Source organism: Schistocerca nitens, chromosome 7, assembly GCF_023898315.1.
Source record: "Schistocerca nitens isolate TAMUIC-IGC-003100 chromosome 7, iqSchNite1.1, whole genome shotgun sequence".
Taxonomy (NCBI): domain Eukaryota; kingdom Metazoa; phylum Arthropoda; class Insecta; order Orthoptera; family Acrididae; genus Schistocerca; species Schistocerca nitens.
Window position 1 is genome coordinate 318566561 of NC_064620.1, and position 17125 is coordinate 318583685.

The 17125-nt window shown below is 41.3% G+C and overlaps 1 protein-coding gene across 3 annotated transcripts in view; it reads left to right on the forward strand.

Annotated features, from left to right (window-relative positions):
- LOC126194678 (protein phosphatase 1 regulatory subunit 14C) overlaps positions 1-17125 on the forward strand; it is a 940541-nt gene that overhangs the window by 736572 nt on the left and 186844 nt on the right. For 2 of the 3 annotated variants that reach the window (XM_049932878.1, XM_049932880.1), the window contains exon 4: positions 7088-7129. The exons of the other annotated variant lie outside the window; for it this stretch is intronic. In XM_049932878.1, the coding sequence (XP_049788835.1) occupies positions 7088-7129 (42 nt within the window). The remainder of the gene's footprint in view (positions 1-7087; positions 7130-17125) is intronic. 3 annotated transcript variants of the gene reach the window in all.

The window sequence follows — 17125 nt, forward strand, 5'->3', positions numbered from 1 at the left end:
TTAGGAAGTGTCCAAAAACAATTCCTTTCTTCTAGTCCAGTTATGTCACAGATTTATTTTCTACCGCGTTAGATTCGCTACCATCTCATTAGTTTTGCTATCCATCCACGTAACATCAGCATTATTCTGTAGCATCACATTTCAAATGCTTCTCTTTTCTCCTTGTCTGAAACGCTCATTCTTCACATTACACTTCCGTACAAGTCCACGCCGCGGACAGATAGAAAAGACTCCTTAACAGTTTAAATTCGATGATACTATGTATCAGTCTCTCTCTCTCTCTCTCTCTCTCTCTCTCTCTCTCTCACACACACACACACACACACACACACACACAGAAATCCTTTCCTCGCTCTTGCCGGTCTGCATTATATACCCTCTTTTGTTCGTTCGCCATCTGTTCTATCACTGCCAACTGGCAAAATTCATTACTAATCTGTGTCTCATTTCCTAATGTAATTCTCTCAGCACCGCCTAATTTTATTGGACTATATTCCATTACCCCCCCTTTTTTTATTTTTGTTGATATTCATATTGTAATCTCACAGTCTACTTTAGGTATGACAAAATTCTTTCAGTGTATCTTTTCTGTCTGGGCAACGCCAGCTACATTCGTGGCGTCCGCTGTCTGGTGAATCAGAATAAGGTCTATTGTCTACATTTTGCATTTGCCGCTCAAGACAGTTTCCTTTCAGAAAGCTGACAATGCGAGATCTAAGTGAGTGAGATGCAGACGTATCGGATGTGCTTATTGGCGCCCCGCTCGTTTTCTCGTGGACTTCGTTCTGCCTTCGATCTCGTTTCTTCCTGATAGAGCAAGGGGACGCGATGAATACACAGGGGGCTCACGTAACCACGATAAATGGCGTTCGCTCTCTCAGCTGAAAGGCAGAGCTGCGACTCCGTCGGGCCTCTCGTAACACATACGAGTATTCACGTGTAGTGCCAGAGCGCTGCTTGTTCCGAGTGCCCTCGTCTTTTCATACATATTATGACGCTACCGACAACCCCAACGTCTGCCTACCACCGCTGTCATGTGTAAGCACATCACTTTTCTTTTCTTTAAAGGCGAGGCCATTAGCGCCCAGTAAGCCCGTCATGGTATATCGACAAGTTCCACCGGGGCTCTTAAGCCTCTTATGACAGAAATAAATACAGATCGAAAATGCTCACCAGACAAAATTTCTATATCTTGATTTACTGGTACAAAAACCTCACAGTCTAAAACGGAGGATAGCTAGGAAGCAACGATTAAAGGAATGTTAAGAACTGATGGGAATGATAGAAATACAAATATATGGATTAGGGAACAGGCTGCAGTGGAAGGCGTAATTGTGACTGTAATAAAAATAAAATAAAGGTGGGGGGATGTTAGATATATGGCCAGTCGAAGTTCTTTATCGGATTGCAAGAAATAAGGAAAGACTTAATGAGCGTTCACTCTGCAGTGTAGTGTGTGCTGATTTGAAGTACCTTGGTAGATTAAAACTGTGTGCCAGACCAAGATTCGAACCTCGGACATTTGTCTTTCACGTTAAGTGCTCTATCGACTATGCTATCCAAGCACGACTCACCATCAGAGCTTTACTCTTACCAGCAAGTTTCAAATCAGCCCACACTCCACTCCAGTTTTTCCATTCTGGAAACAATCCCTCAGGCTATGGCTAAGCCATGTCTCTGCCGTGTCTTTTCTTCCATGAGCGCTAATCCCACAATATACAGGAGAACTACGAAGTTTGGAATGTAGGAGACGTACTGCTGTGTGGCCAGGTTGAGTGGTGCTTAGATAGCTCAGTTGGTAGAGTTTCTTGGAAATACATAATTATCACCTCAATATGGATAATCTCACCAGACAAAATATTTGCGCCCCCCTTTAAGAAAGCACACTGGTCGTTTAAAGCCCTGTAGATAGTGTAGAACTGGTATTAGGTGATCATGTGGTCCTCCACTGCTGACGAAAATCAACGCAGTGGTGCAGTATGTATGTGTGAGGCGGTTGTGTGGAATAAGCACTGTAATATGGGCGACGTGGAGACTTGGAAAAATTGCAGAAAGGAGGTATGTGACGACTTGCCATGAATTACGCTTGGCTTCAGTGAACCAAACATCAGAGAAACTAGACAGTACCTGACAGAGGACACGCAAATGGTTGGTTATGATGTGTTCAAACACTGGAAGGCATGAATTCCATTCAAAACCCAATAAGAAATTTAATTGGCAGTGTATAGAGGGTGCAGCGCAAGCCTTAAGTGATTATGTGATGTTTTGGAAGTGTTTTTCATACCATGACTTGGGCCCACTCGTTCAGATTTCTGTGAACATGAACCAGGATGTTTATTTCGACAATAGCGTATTCCCCACAGCCTCTCCCATGTATGTTTTCTACAGGTATATTAAGCACACATCCTCCATCCCTTCTCTGTGTCCACCTCTTCCTCCCTCTGTCTGTGCACATCAACCTCCCACCTCAATCCCCATTCTCTCTCTCTCTCTCTCTCTCTCTCTCTCTCTCTCTCTCTCTCTCTCTTCATCTCTCGCTCCCTCTCTCGTTGTCCATTTCTTCCACCCCACTCTCTGACCATGACCTCATCCATCCATCTCAGTCTGTCCCCAGCCATTCTCAGTGGCACTTGTAGCCCCTGAAAAACGTTCAGTAAAGCATGCTGATGCTACACCTACAACAAACCTGTCATGCAGGGCAGTTTACACATCAGCGGCAGCCTAAATCTCAGGGGCCAGAAAACCGCTTCTTGCCCCTGACATGCTGACTGTTCCACGAAGCAGATTGATTTGGAAGGCTGATAATGTTCCCACTGAACATACGTGTTGTGCAGGGCAGCATATGCACCAGGGGCCAGAAAATACACTTTTTGCATGTATCTCCACTCTTATTGTAGCTAGGGGGTTGTAGATCCCACAGTTCTGATACGCATGAGGCTGGCTGTTTATGTGCCCAATATGGTTAAAATTGATCAAGGTGTTTGGGAGGAGATTGTGGACATACACATACACACACTGCTTTGTATACAGTGTGATTCAGCTGCCCCTATTGCTGTTGTTCCATGCAGCCCATAGTGCTACAGCTGGCCTTCACAAACCACACATACGATTTCCATATTCTGTTGTCCCTGTGCACAAGCTGTTATTCCTACAGAAAAAAATGAACATGACAAAAAAAAATGGTTCAAATGGCTCTGAGCGCTATGGGACTCAACTTCTCAGGTCATTAGTCCCCTAGAACTTAGAACTACTTAAACCTAACTAACCTAAGGACATCACACACATCCATGCCTGAGGCAGGATTCGAACCTGCGACCGTAGCAGCCTCACGGTTCCGGACTGCGTACCTAGAACCGCGAGACCACCGCGGCCGGCATGAACATGACCTTTTAGCAGGAAATTTAATGGCCTTAAATTTTGTACTGGGATACATTTTTGGTAGTAGCTTTAATTTTTAAATGCCCTTCAAATGCACCCACACTAAGAGCCAACTGGTCAGGATTTCTGATACATTGTTAATGGCACTCCCTCCTACCACTGTACAAACATTAGCAACTGTATTAATTATTTTCCACATTTGACCTATTTTGATCTTCATTGACTGGTCTTATTGTGCCACAAACTTATTTGAGCATTTACATATTGTAAAATTTACGTTTGTGTAAATTTTACATAAGCGTTTCGTGAATTTAAACAGCATAAAATAAACAATTACATATTTGCGTTTGTCAGGCTGCGTGACTACGAAACTACTGTGCTTGTAAGAGTTTACGTTTGGATAGAATTGTACACATAATTAGTTTTTACATAGTTTTTGCGAAAGTCATTTTTCTTTTCTTAACCTCACAGCCATGTTTAAATTAATAAGAACTAAATGGCTGTCGGTTCTGGTGCTGTAATAGCCCAATCAGTGGATATAAAAAAAGTCGAATGTTGGGAATAGTTGTATAGTCGGATATTTTTGTACATTGGTAGGACGGGGTGCCACGAACAACATGCTAGAAATCCTGACTGGTGGCGGCTGGTTGTGGGGTAGAGGTGCGTTTTGGAGGTCACTTTTGTACCTAATCTTGAATAACTTGAAAGCCGTTGCCTCCAGTGAAAATACATCAAAGTACAAAATTTAACTGCATTAAATTTTCTACAGAAAGGTCTTCTTAACTTTTTCTGTAGGTCCAACGTAGCGATCGAGTGAATATGGAAATCTCGCGTGTGGTTTATAAAGAACAGCCATAGCATTGCAGGTTGCATAAAACGGCAGTGAAAAGGGCAACTGAATAACTCGTATATGGCAGGCTGGTGACCACATGTTGACCTTTCTTCTATCTCTTCGTGGTATGTGGGCTGTTGGATACTCCTGTCTTTCAAGATGACAGCAAAAATGTTCGCAGAACTGTGCGCATACGTTCCTGCTTTGACCAGCACTCTCATACAATGTCATACATCGCCCGTCTCGCTAAATCATCCGATCGAAGCCTCGTAGTAAACGTGTGGGGCTACTTGGAACAGCCGGCCGGGGTGGCCGAGCGGTTCTAGGCGTTACAGTCCGGAACCGCGCGACCGCTACGGTCGCAGGTTCGAATCCTGCCTCGCATGGGTGTGTGATGTCCTTAGGTTAGTTAGGTTTAAGTAGTTCTAAGTTCTAGAGGACTGATGATCTCAGACGTTAAGTCGCATAGTGCTCAGAGCCATTTGAACCATTACTTGGAACAGTGTATAAAACGTAGCAGTCGGCATTCCCGCAATTTGGTATATCTACAGGATCTCGTCGAATTGTGGCCTTTACCAAGGCTGTAGACGGACAAGGTATTAGCGTCATGTCTATGTGGGTGACGGCCTTGCATAAGATCGCACTGAAATAGAACGTAATTCGTTTTCTTTCCCCCTCTAATTATGTGGCCAGTTTGCTGGGTTGACCTGTTGAGATACACTAACACTTGGGGTTAAGCAAGTGAAATGTTCCTGAAACAATGTGAAAGGCATCTCCTTCAACGTGGCGTAACGTCGGAGACAAAAGTTAAACTTTAGTGCAACGAATCTGAAATTTTAATTGGCTCATTTGTGACTGAAAATGATCACATACAGGTTGTAATAATGTGAAGGCCAGTAAAACAACGTGATAGCTGGGTTAGTTCTGTCAGTCCGTGTCGAAGCACGTCTATTTGTCGTTTTTCAACTTGGTAGGTTTTTGGTAGACTGAGTAAGTATTTTGAACTGCGTGTATAGGGCCATGCCTAGGAAAGCACTGTGATGTTACGGCCAACGTTCCGATTGAAGACAGATTTACTGTTTCTTTTTACTATAGGTCATAATTACATTCATTATAGACTATGCAGTTTTTATATGAAATATAGTGTAATAACAATAGAAGGTTTCGACTGTCTATCCAGAATACTGGTGTTCCAAGTTTACGCAACAACTTTCACGATACCGTTTAAATTCCATAGAAATATTGGGAACACTCTGATACGAACTACACTAGCTGGTTGGAACCATAGAAGCACGTTATTTCTTCCTCCGACATCCTCCTTCGGCCTGATTTAGTAATGGTTCCAAAATTTACGATAATTATTGATATCATTCAGTGTTAGGACATGCGTATGGGTTCTTTGGCTGAACTTTTTGCCATTAAATTTTAATGTTCAGTTCCTTCTCCCAACAAGAAAGTGTATATTTGTTTTTCTCGTTTCTTCCCGCATCAGTTTGACACTATGACCCAATCCAGCGGTGTACAATGTTGATGTAATCGAATCAAACCTGACCTTAGTGTAAAATCAGAGTATTCATATTGATATTTTAAAAGTACTGTATAAGAACTATTAAGTGAATGTACTGCAGTATTACTTGACTGCGAAGAAAATTTGTAGTAGTTTCCCCCGCAAAAGCAAGAACATACAATTTTCAGTGAACGCAAACAAAAGTTGTTGGTAGAAGAAACATTGTGATTTCAAATCCATTTCACAGTTTGCAGTACCTCAGTGGAACACAATTCCCTACAGCAATCACCTCATTAACGAAGGATGCATCTTCAGTATTCATGTTAAAGATTTTCGCAAACAATAAAATCAATTTTCAATAACATTTGTTATTTATTCAATAAAGGGCACTTGTTTGAATGTTTTTTCGAACCCTAAAACACACTGAAACAGTTATTGCTCTTACAAAGTTGTTATTTGTCTGTCACGTGGTTCTTCCACGAAATTCTGTATGAAACTTCGCGAAGGGTTTTATCTAGCCGTAACAAACTGCTGTTGACTGAGTTGTAATTGGCATTCACAGTTCACAACGGTACACCAATTACATGCCGATCATTACTCGCTACTACGGTGTAATCACTCCTTGCAACTCTAACAAATAACTGAAGTTGAAGCCTAATTATACTAGTGATTAAAAATTAATAGATATGCTTATTTCATACATTGTATACAAACTTAATTTTAGTGTATTATATGATTAAAACGTTTCCTTGTACTTCTCAGTAATTCGGATTCCACTTTATTTATTAATTACACAGCCTTAGTTTTTGGAGCATAACTTAAACAAAATGCGTTGTTACGGCGTTTATATCTTTTACGTCCTTAAATTAAAATAACTTCAAAACTGTGGATTATTCTGTAAAAATTACACACGTTTCTATAACCAGTAAACTTTGCACTATTAGTCAGTGTTGATCAGTCTTTCACCAATTTATTTTAGAGTACGTAATACTATGGAATTCTAAATTCGAGCTACTCTGTAAAATGAATGTTCTTCGACAGAACTAACTGTACCGTAGTAGTCAGCATTAAATTAATGATTGAATAATATTTTGGCTAACTCGTACTGTGAAACAATTTTTATGTTTACGAGGTAATTGTTGTCCGTAAATAAATTGCAAAAAGGAAAGAAAGCGTTTATTTACGTTAGGAGTGACATAAGGGCAAGTGGAAAGCTCCACTTAGCTACGATTCAGTTTGATGGGACATATTAACATATAGTTTATCGTGCGTACGTGTTTCTGCTTGCGCTGAAGAACAGTGATGTTCTGTCTTTTATCTCTTATTGACATGTATAATGTCTCTAATGTTCTGTTTTTCTCGTTTTGCAGGTGAGTACAGCAGTCGAAGCTCAGGAATGCGCCGCAAGCATCGTAAGTAGCTCTTGGTGCGCTTGCTTGCTGCCTACATAATTTTCAGAAATTCTGCACATGTCTTGCTAAGGTAGGCCAGACCCTGCGACCACCGATTTACACCAGCTTCGACATACTGATCGGGAGTCATTCCAGAGTAACTCTTGTGAAACGGTTTAGATCATTACGTTCTCAGCATCGGAAAAAAGGACAGAAGTGATGAAGAATTATCTGTTTCTGTGTAGATATAATAGTTAGAACACTCGTCACTAAGGAAACTTGCTTTGTACATCTCAGGGGATTAACCTAATAGAGAATTAACCATTTCGAACTGTAAAATTATAGATACACGGCATTCAAGGAATAGGCCTGGGCTTGTTCCGACTGGCCGCCTGCTGGTACAAAAAATTATGAGAAACTGTCTATGACTGGGGGCGTGTTATCTGCTTGTCAGCAATCGTCCTTGCCGTTGCCGCTAGTAGATACGTGCTGGAGATGCCGCTGCTTCTTTATTCTAGCAGCTCCTCATTTGCCCTCACAAGGCTGAGCGGATACCGTTCGAGAAATGCCTACCGCAGAAAAAACCTGAGGTGGTGCTGGGAATGGAACATGAGTCTTTTCGAAGGCAACGACGCTAACCATTTTCTTTTCCTTCCTTTCTATTTCTTTGTCGTTTTTCTCCTGCAGTTGTGGGCGCGTTTCCCATTACATCTCCAAAATTGCTTCGATGATAACTTTACTCTCTCCCTGTCTCTTTCTCCTTCTTCTTTTTTTTTCTTTTTACTGAGAGTGCCTCAGTCATCCGACCGACGTTGAGCTATCGGTCCAGCAGCCTTTCGGCCACAGAGGCTATCGTTCGCAGATGTACGTATTGAGGAAGGCATTCGTTATCTGACGAGGTATTGTAGTCAACTTCGGGACGTGTGGGCCCGGATTTCACTTTCTACAGTATTTTTTACCCTTTGGCAAACGAATGAAAGCTGACCCGAAATATGTGTACTGTTATTTTAAAATAAATAAATTTCAAATTCTTCAGCTACGTATTCACAGCGTCCGTAATAGCTTTACAGTTTATTGAAGCTATTTAAATCCCTCTGTACGACTACAGGAAAGTGCGTATTTTTGTCGTGAAACTTATTTATTTTCGTTGATATGAAACATCGTAGTGGTTTTTACTGAGAAGTATTTAAAATTTGGCTTGCTTTCTAGATCTAAAACCACGTCGTTTCAAAAGATAATGAAGTGTGACATGACTTATGTATCATATATCCGATTTTCGCTCACACCGTGAAGTGTCTTCTGGTTCCATACCTTTGAGGCATTCCCTCGTTTGGCACTACTATTTCTTGCCTGATCTCACATTTATTTGCAGCACTACACATTTCTTGACGTGAAATAAGACCTAATATAGATCAACGAAAACCAAAACTAGCGGTGGAGTTCACAAAACTATTAAAACAAAGACACGTTTAGCCAATGGTATACAAAGAAAAAAGAATGGTTCATTATTGCGTCGTATTTTACGTCAAGAGAGGCGTAGTGCTGCAAACCGATGTAAAAGTAGACAAAATACAGCAGTGGCAAATGAGGGAATAGTTCACGAATAAGCGAAAAGGCGACAGTTCCTGATGTGATCGAAAATCAGAAGTAAAATAGCGAAAGTAAAATCACATAATACCTTTCGTAACGAACTGTTTTCAGATCTAGAAAACAAGGCAAATTGTAACTATATTTCATAAAATACCCCAGATACTAAATAACTTCCGTTCTGAATTGTGACAGTAAAATGATAAGCGTATGTACCTACAATCTTCGACAAACCATGTTTGGGCCTCGGTAGAGGATGTGTGTTATTTTCTGTTTCAATTTACTTTGACAGTGGATGTATGTTATAGGTCGATAATTGACCTCTGCTAAAATTGTGAGTTGTCCTGTTCTTTCGTGATGATGCCTCACACGATCTGCGAACAAGTCCTATGGTTAAAGATGTCCGCGATAATTACGTAATACTACACTCGATTTTACATTTCCCATTCTCTAAAAAAGGTTAATAATTTTGAAAGGGAAAAAGAAAGCAGAAATAACCTATCTACACAGATTATGCCGTCAAAAATCGTAGACACGTACGTTCAACACTTTATTCCGCCAGTTCGCAATTAAATTTATTGTATTAAAGATACCAATATACAATGTCTGCGGCAGCTTTCATTGTCTATTCAAAACTAAATAATAGTGGAAGAATTTGAACCCAGTTTACACAGAGATGACGAAAGTATGGAATAGCTCCTAATATCGTGTCGGACCTCCTTTTGCCCGCCTTAGTGCAGCAACTCGACGTGGCATGGACTCTTACAGTCGTTGGAAGTCCATACAGAAATACTGAGTCAAGCTGCCTCTGTAGCCGTCCATAATTTAGAAAGTGTTGCCGGTGCATGAGTTGGTGCACGAACGGACCTCTGGAATGTCCCATAAATGCTCGATGGAAGTCATGTCGGGCGATCTGTGTGGCCAGATCATTGGCTCTTCCAGATGTCCTTCAGACCAATCGCTCACAATTGGACCCGATGACATGGCGCACTGTCATCCATAAAAATTCCATCGTTATTTGTGAACATGAAGTCCATGAATGGCTGCATATGGTCTCCCAAGTAGCCGAACATAACCATTTCCAGTCAGTGATCGGTTCGGTTGAACCAAAGGATCGAGTCCATTCCATGTAAATACAGCCCACACCATTACGGAGCCACCACCAACTTGTACAGTGCCTTGTTGACAAGTTGGGTCCATCGCTTCGTGGGGTCTGCGCCACACTCGAAACCCACCATCAGCTCTTACCAACTGAAATCGGGACTCATCTGACCAGGCCACGGTTTTCCAGTCGTCTAGGGTTCAACCGATATGGTCACGAGGCCAGGAGAGACGCAGCAGATGAAGATGTTAGCAAAGGCACTATGTTTAGCTTAGTTTTAGTTTTAGTTATGTAATGTTCCGTAGATCATTTTCCCAATTATTTTATCGATATGACGTGGAACAAGTCAGATTACAAGGTATATATATATATATATATATATATATATATATATATATATATATATATATATATATGAATAGTGCTAATACTAATATTACTGAAATTTTTAGTTCTACGCATGCAACTACATTTAGAGGTACATTATTTTACCATTTCTGAAACAGAAACTCGTCCACGTACTAGGAGGAGTTGTCCAAAAGGTATGATTTTAAGTTAGATTTAAAACTTGATCTGCTACCTGCCAGACTTTTATGTTGTTAGGCAAATGATAAAAGATTTTTGTTGCTGAATAATGTACTCCTTTTTTGAGCAACTGACAGCTTCAATAACGGATAGGAAAGGTCATTTTTCCCTCTAATGTTGTACGTATGAACATCACTCTTCTTCGCGAATTGAGATGGATTATTTGTAACTAATTTCATTAGCGAATATATGTACTCTGATGGTGCAGTTAAAATACCTAACTCCTTGAAAAGATGCCTACGTGATGTCCTTGGGTGAACACCACAAATTATTCACATTGCTCTCTTTTGTGCATTCAATACTTTATGTCTAAGTGGTGAGTTACCACAGAAAACTATTCCATAACACATTATTGAGTGGAAATATGCGAAGTACTTTAGGAGGCTGATCTGTTTATTACGAAGATTAGCAATTATACGAAGAGCGCAAGAAGCTGAACTTAGTTGTTTGAGAAGCTTAGTAATACGCTTCTTCCAGTTAAAGTTGTCGTCAATGTGAACATCCAAAAATTTGAATAAATCTACCCTGTTAACTGAGCCCTGTTCATGTGCTACATCAATTGTCGATATGACTATTCGGTGTACAGAACTGGATATAGTGAGTTATTTCAAAATTAAGGGAGAGTCCATTTTTTGAGAATCACTTAATAATTCTTTGAAAGACATTCTTAACAGTATCTTCAGCTGCTTTTTCCGGAATGGGATTTATTATAACGCTCGTGTCATCCACAAGAAGTACTAGTTCCGCTTGCTGAATGTTAAGTGGGAGGTCATTCACATGAATAAGGAACAGCAGAGGACCTAAAATTGAACCCTGTGGGACTCCCTTTGTGATAACTCCCCGGTCACTAGAATTTACCACCCTCCCAACATTATTTGTGCTAACCAGCAAAACGTTTTTGCTTTATGTTCTTTAGGTATGATTCAAACCAGCTGTGTGTATAGCCTTCAGTTCCATAAAACCTGAGTTTTTCTAAGAGTGTGACATGATCCACACAGCCAAATGCCTTGGATAGATCACAAAAAATACCAACTGGCGATAATTTGTTATTTAGGGCTTGTAGTATTTGATGGGTAAATATGTAGATAGCATTTTCAGTCAAGTAACCCTTCCGCAATCCGAACTGTGACATGCTGAGTAAATTATTTTCACTTAAATGTGAAACTACTCTTGAATACATAACTTTTTCGAATGGTTTAGAAAATTAAGTCAGCAACGAGATTGGTGTATAATTATTTAAGTCACTCTTATCCCCTTTCTTATGAAGAGGTTTGACAATTGCGTATTTCAATCTGTCTGGAAAAATTCCCTGTGCGAGCGAAGAATTACATAAATCGCTAAGGACTCCATTTATTAAATTAGAACAACACTTCAAAATTCTGTTAGAGGCTCCATCAATACCATCTATTAAGAAATCCACATTAATATCACTACTAACCACTAACTGCATCTTTTTGTCTCTCAGGTAGCTCAGTAATGCCTCAAGATTTTTCATGAGTAGCTGAAAGTTTCCTTGAGGGATCTGTAGATTGTTACAATTACCATGGAAGTATATTGCAGTAGCAGCTCACAAGCACATGCTTCAAGGATCTGATCTACACAAAAACTATTTGTTCTCCATCCCTGCGGTTACATGGTGTTCAGAGACACACAAAACATCTATACCTTCAAAATTTACCCCATTTTCTAGGCACACAAGAAGCTCATCTAATTTTTCAGTCCTCTAATCTTCTGATAAAACACACAAATTTTATTTCTTTTGATACTGCTACAGACATTATGGCACTGCTCTCGATCGTTCAGTGAAACCTGTCAGCCACTGCATTGTCCGTGATGAGAGGTAACGCCGGAAATTTGAAAGACACGCTCTTGACTCTGTGATCGTTGGCATATTAAATTCCCTAACGATTTCCTAAATGGAATGTCCCATGTGTCTAGTATCAACTACCATTCCGCGTTCAGTGTGTTAATACCCGTCGACCGGCCGTAATCACTTCGGAAACCTTTGCACATGACTCACCTGAGTGGAAATGACAGCTCCGCCAATGCACTGCCCTTACACTTAGTGTACGTGATACTACCATTGTCCGTATATATGCATATCGCGATTTCGTGAGTTTTGTTACCTCAGTGTATGATACTTGGTCACTGTCCAGTTAACAAGGAATTTTCTCCTCAAGAATATCTGCAACCGATTCTCTCTCTCTCTCTCTCTCTCTCTCTCTCTCTCTCTCTCTCCCCCTCTCCCCCCCCCCCCACCCGCCCTCCCTCCAACACTGACGTATAGAAACCTAAGCTGTTTCATACCGTTTTTCAGTAACCTAAGGCGAGTCCACCGAAGCTGTTTGAAATCGATGGGTTTTGGCTCTTCCGTGTTAATTTAGTGTGCTACAGCTACGAACGAATCATATTGGCAGAAATAAAAATCTTCGAAGTAGTCCCCATTTCATTGTACGAAAAGTAAATTAACGCTGCTGAAGTTATCATATGGTGAGTACATGTAGCTTTAGGCATACTAGATCGTTATAAGCTGTGATAGTTGTGAAACCAACTAGTTGGGCATTACAACTGTTACGCATTGCAGAGTGGGAACTCTACTGTGGAGATTTCGTAGGTTTTGTTGGAGACCGTATTTCATCTTAGAGATGCAGTGAGGTGCATGAGAGGTTCAGCTTCATTTTCCGGGAATGAGGCAGAACATTAATCAACAAAAATTTAAACACCGCTAAATATATGTCTCCAGTGCATCTGTGGTGACGTCAGCTTCTCCAGTTTTCCACAGCAGGAATCTGTTAATTGAGGATACCTGTGTACATAAATTTCTGACGAAAAGCGTGGTCGTCTTCGGGTACACCGTATACTGCTGAAGCACAGTGTACTTCTGTTTCATAGCCAGATATATTTTATTTATTTATTTATTTATTTTTGTAATCGTGCAATGTCCTACACATCAGTTATAGATGTCTTTGGTTCCGTATTCAATTTATAATGCTGTCGTTAAGTGACGAAGAGGTTTTCCTAAATCCTGAAACAGGACATGCGATGAAAGACGTAAATGTCAGGAAAGCAATATTTAGCTCTCACATTAATGAAGTCACAAAAGCAAATATCTTCTGCCGTTCAACGCAGTTTTGCTGCTGCTGTCATACTGGAGCACATAATCTTACAGGCAAACAATACGTTTTAAGCAGACCCAAAAGTCTTCCGTCAGTAAAAACATGGGCAAACAGATTGAAAGTAAATAAGTGAAATTACAATCTTCGATAAAATGCGGTGACGTTTGTAGTTTGTTTGTTGTACGTGACCGAAAAATACTCACCTCGACAATTTACGGAAGAAGTTGCCTTCGAAAACGACATAAACAAAAATTTGATTTTAAAACAGTATAGGCCAGTAGCAGGAATTCACGTGTGACGAACCAGGGAACTAAAAACACAATAAAAGTCTTTAAAATGAGACAATAAATTCGTGAAAATGTACGAGTACTTGTAATTATTGCCGGACTTACCTCCACAGTGTGAATTTATTTCAAACAGTGAACTACCTGCGCCAGCAAGTCGGTGTTGTGCAGGAAAATAGATATCCGAAGCTCGACACCTACGCAAATTCCCTGGCGAAAAATGTGATGCATGTAGGCGCAAAGTAAACAGCTATATTTTATGAAAAAGAACAAAATTTCGTTTCGTAGTTTTGCTATAGACATGTCATGTGTTTCTTTAAAAGAGAAGGAAAGAAAAAAAAGCGCAGTTGTCGCGTTTTAGAGTTGACTTTTTGAAACAAATCATTGTGACTCGCTTGGAATTGGCGAAGGTACATACTGCAAGCCAGTGTAATGTGTTTACGTTCGGTGGTGCAACGCTTCGAAATCGTGTCCGTGTTGCGAAACTAATCATCTCTCGGCTGCGTCGGAGGTCTGAACCCTGGCGAGTGACATTTTGCACGTATTTGCTTTTCGCACTCGCCATTGTCTATTTGGTTACTGTGAACGTAGTGTCAGGATTTAAATTTGCAATTACCATTTAGGTGGCTGTTACCAGAGACGAATGTCAGGGTGGTTTGTGCAGTTTTGTTGGCTGAGTGTTCTCGGTGCGTACTCCGTGAGGTAGTATGGTTTATTCACTCACAAATACTTCGACACTCATATAGTGTCGGTCACGGATCGGAATTGTAGTTTTGTGATAATTGTGTTGCAAACAGTCACAAACAGTTGAGTGACATTCACACGTTACATAAATGCTGCACTAAAGACATCAGTTTACTGATGCCTGAGCACAATAAGTCGTTTTCGTCGTGGTGAACTACTCACTGTTTCCTTTGGTAGCAAGCGGCATTTAGCCGTTAACTTAGTAATCGTGTGCACGTCCACCAGTTACTCATGGGTGATTCAGAGATAAAGGCGACTCCCGTTGAGAAGAAAATGACATTGCTGGGTTGTGTGGAGCCTGGTGCGTGTAATTGGGCGTACAGTACTGGTCTGATGGGTGACTCACACGCGTCCTTGCGCTGCTTCCGTCGACCACAGAATGGAAGGAGACGCTTTCAAGTAACGTTCCTTTTACAGTCCTGCATATCCTCAGCTGAGTCATTTCCCGCTCTGCATGTTCTCGTGTGCGTGTCACAAGAGTTGTCAAGTTGAGGTCACATCGCCTCCTTACAGCGTTGCAAATATGCGATCCAGAAAATAACCCGACGTCACAATTTGTTGTGTGGAATATGTATCCGAATAGAAATTCTTTGGTAGCTGTTACGAAAAATAAAAATAAGAATGTTGCGCAAGCAATCCGGGAAAGAAAAAGACTGTGTTTAACTTTTGCAGTCTCAGTTGCGTGCAATATTATGTTGATGGTTTCCATGTTAAGCCTGCCTTATTATAATGGGAATTCAAATGAAACCCGATCACCAGTGAAAAGTAACGGTAAAGATCTTATTAACTCAAAAATGTAGTTGTACACATACTCAAAAATAGTCGCCAAAACTGTTGCCACACATATCCCATGGCGACATTAGCCGGTCGATTCCATAATTGAAGAAGCTAGTAGTAGGCTGCTGTCGGATCCAGGCCTGGACCCAGTCACACACTTCGTCGTCCGTTGCGAATCGATGCCCGCGAATAGCTTGTTTTAGAGGTTCAGACACATCAAAGTCACACGGTGAAAGGGCGGGACTGTACGGTGATTGTTCCATTGGTTCCCACCGAAACTGCTGCGATGTCGTCTTCGCCACATTGGCCATGTGTGGACGGGCATTATCATGCAGAAGGATGAAGCCATTCGACTACATGCCTCGGCGTTTCGACTTGATGGCTTGTCTAAGGTTCTGTAAAGTAGCTTGATAACGCTGGGCATTGATAGTAGTTCCCCGTTCCAGGAACTCGACAAGCAGTGAACCCTCGTGGTCAAAAAAGGACGCCATCATGACCTTACAGAACTGTGTGTACGATCTTTGATTTCTTTGGAGGTGGTGAAGTATGTTTCCACTGCTTGATCTGACGCTTGCTTTCCGGTTCAGAATGGTGACACCATGTTTCGTCACCTATTACAGTATGTGACAGAAAGCAATATTCCTCCGCATGATAACGTTGGAGATCACTCAAAGACGGCGCTTTCGACTATTGCGCTGTTCGGCAGTTGGTGGGGAATCCACTGCGCACAGATGTTTCGAAAGTTCAAGTGTTGATGATGCATTATGGTGTAGGCGGTGCCCGACCTAAAACCCAGTAACCGATGGATCTCGTCCACGGTGATTCTGCGGTTGTCCAAGCATTCACTTCCGCAACCATTTCCGGTGTGATGAGAAGCTGAGCCTGTCCAGGACGAGCATCGCCTTCCAGTGACTGACGTCCCTCGAGGAATTGTTTGCGCCATTCCACAACACTAGAACTTCTCAGACTGTAGCCTACTGAACGCACACAGCCCCGTCATCCGTCGATACATTTCACGGCTTCCAACTTACCTCCTCCGGCAAAAATCGAATCCCTCCTTGTTGTCCCTGATTACTCGACTGCATGTTTGGTAGTGGACGATAACATGCGTGACCACCTTCTCTTCGGTGTGGAACCACAGTGGCGCTATGCAACATCAAACGGTGCGCACGCGTTAGTCCTTCTATCAATAGATGGCGCCACCATACCCGCAGTTACGTGGTGTCAGCTTACGTGCAAGGCAAAGGCAGACGCACTGACCAGATTTCACTTGAATGAACCTCATACAATCGAATAAAACGAATTGTTTTCCCTGTCATACGCGTCTCTCTCTCTCTCTCTCTCTCTCTCTCTCTCTCTCTCTCCGTTTTTTTTAACGGCAGCATCACTGAACTGAAATCCACACATTTTATAAAAATGAATGTTCCACATCTCCTCCTAAACCACTGGACCGACGTCAACCAAACGTGGTGTACATATCACTTACTGCTTGGAAAGAATCACTGTGGAGGTAAGATCCATCGTTCTATCAAATGCGTGGAGGTGGGAGTGAAAGAAAAAGTGTAGCCCATGACGCGTGAGTACCCAGACTCTACTCATCCGGTATTTGAGAATGAGAGCACTTAGTAACGTGTAACAGACATTCCAGATAATGTCAAACCATTACGAAACTTTTCCTCGGTGACAACACCGACGAAATGATGAAAAGATAAAATATTGCTTACTATATTTTTGCTGCTCATGTATTAAAACTGCCGCTTCGCTCATAACATTTTAATTTTTTAATCCTTTACGAAAAATGTATTGGCGCCACACTTTGCAG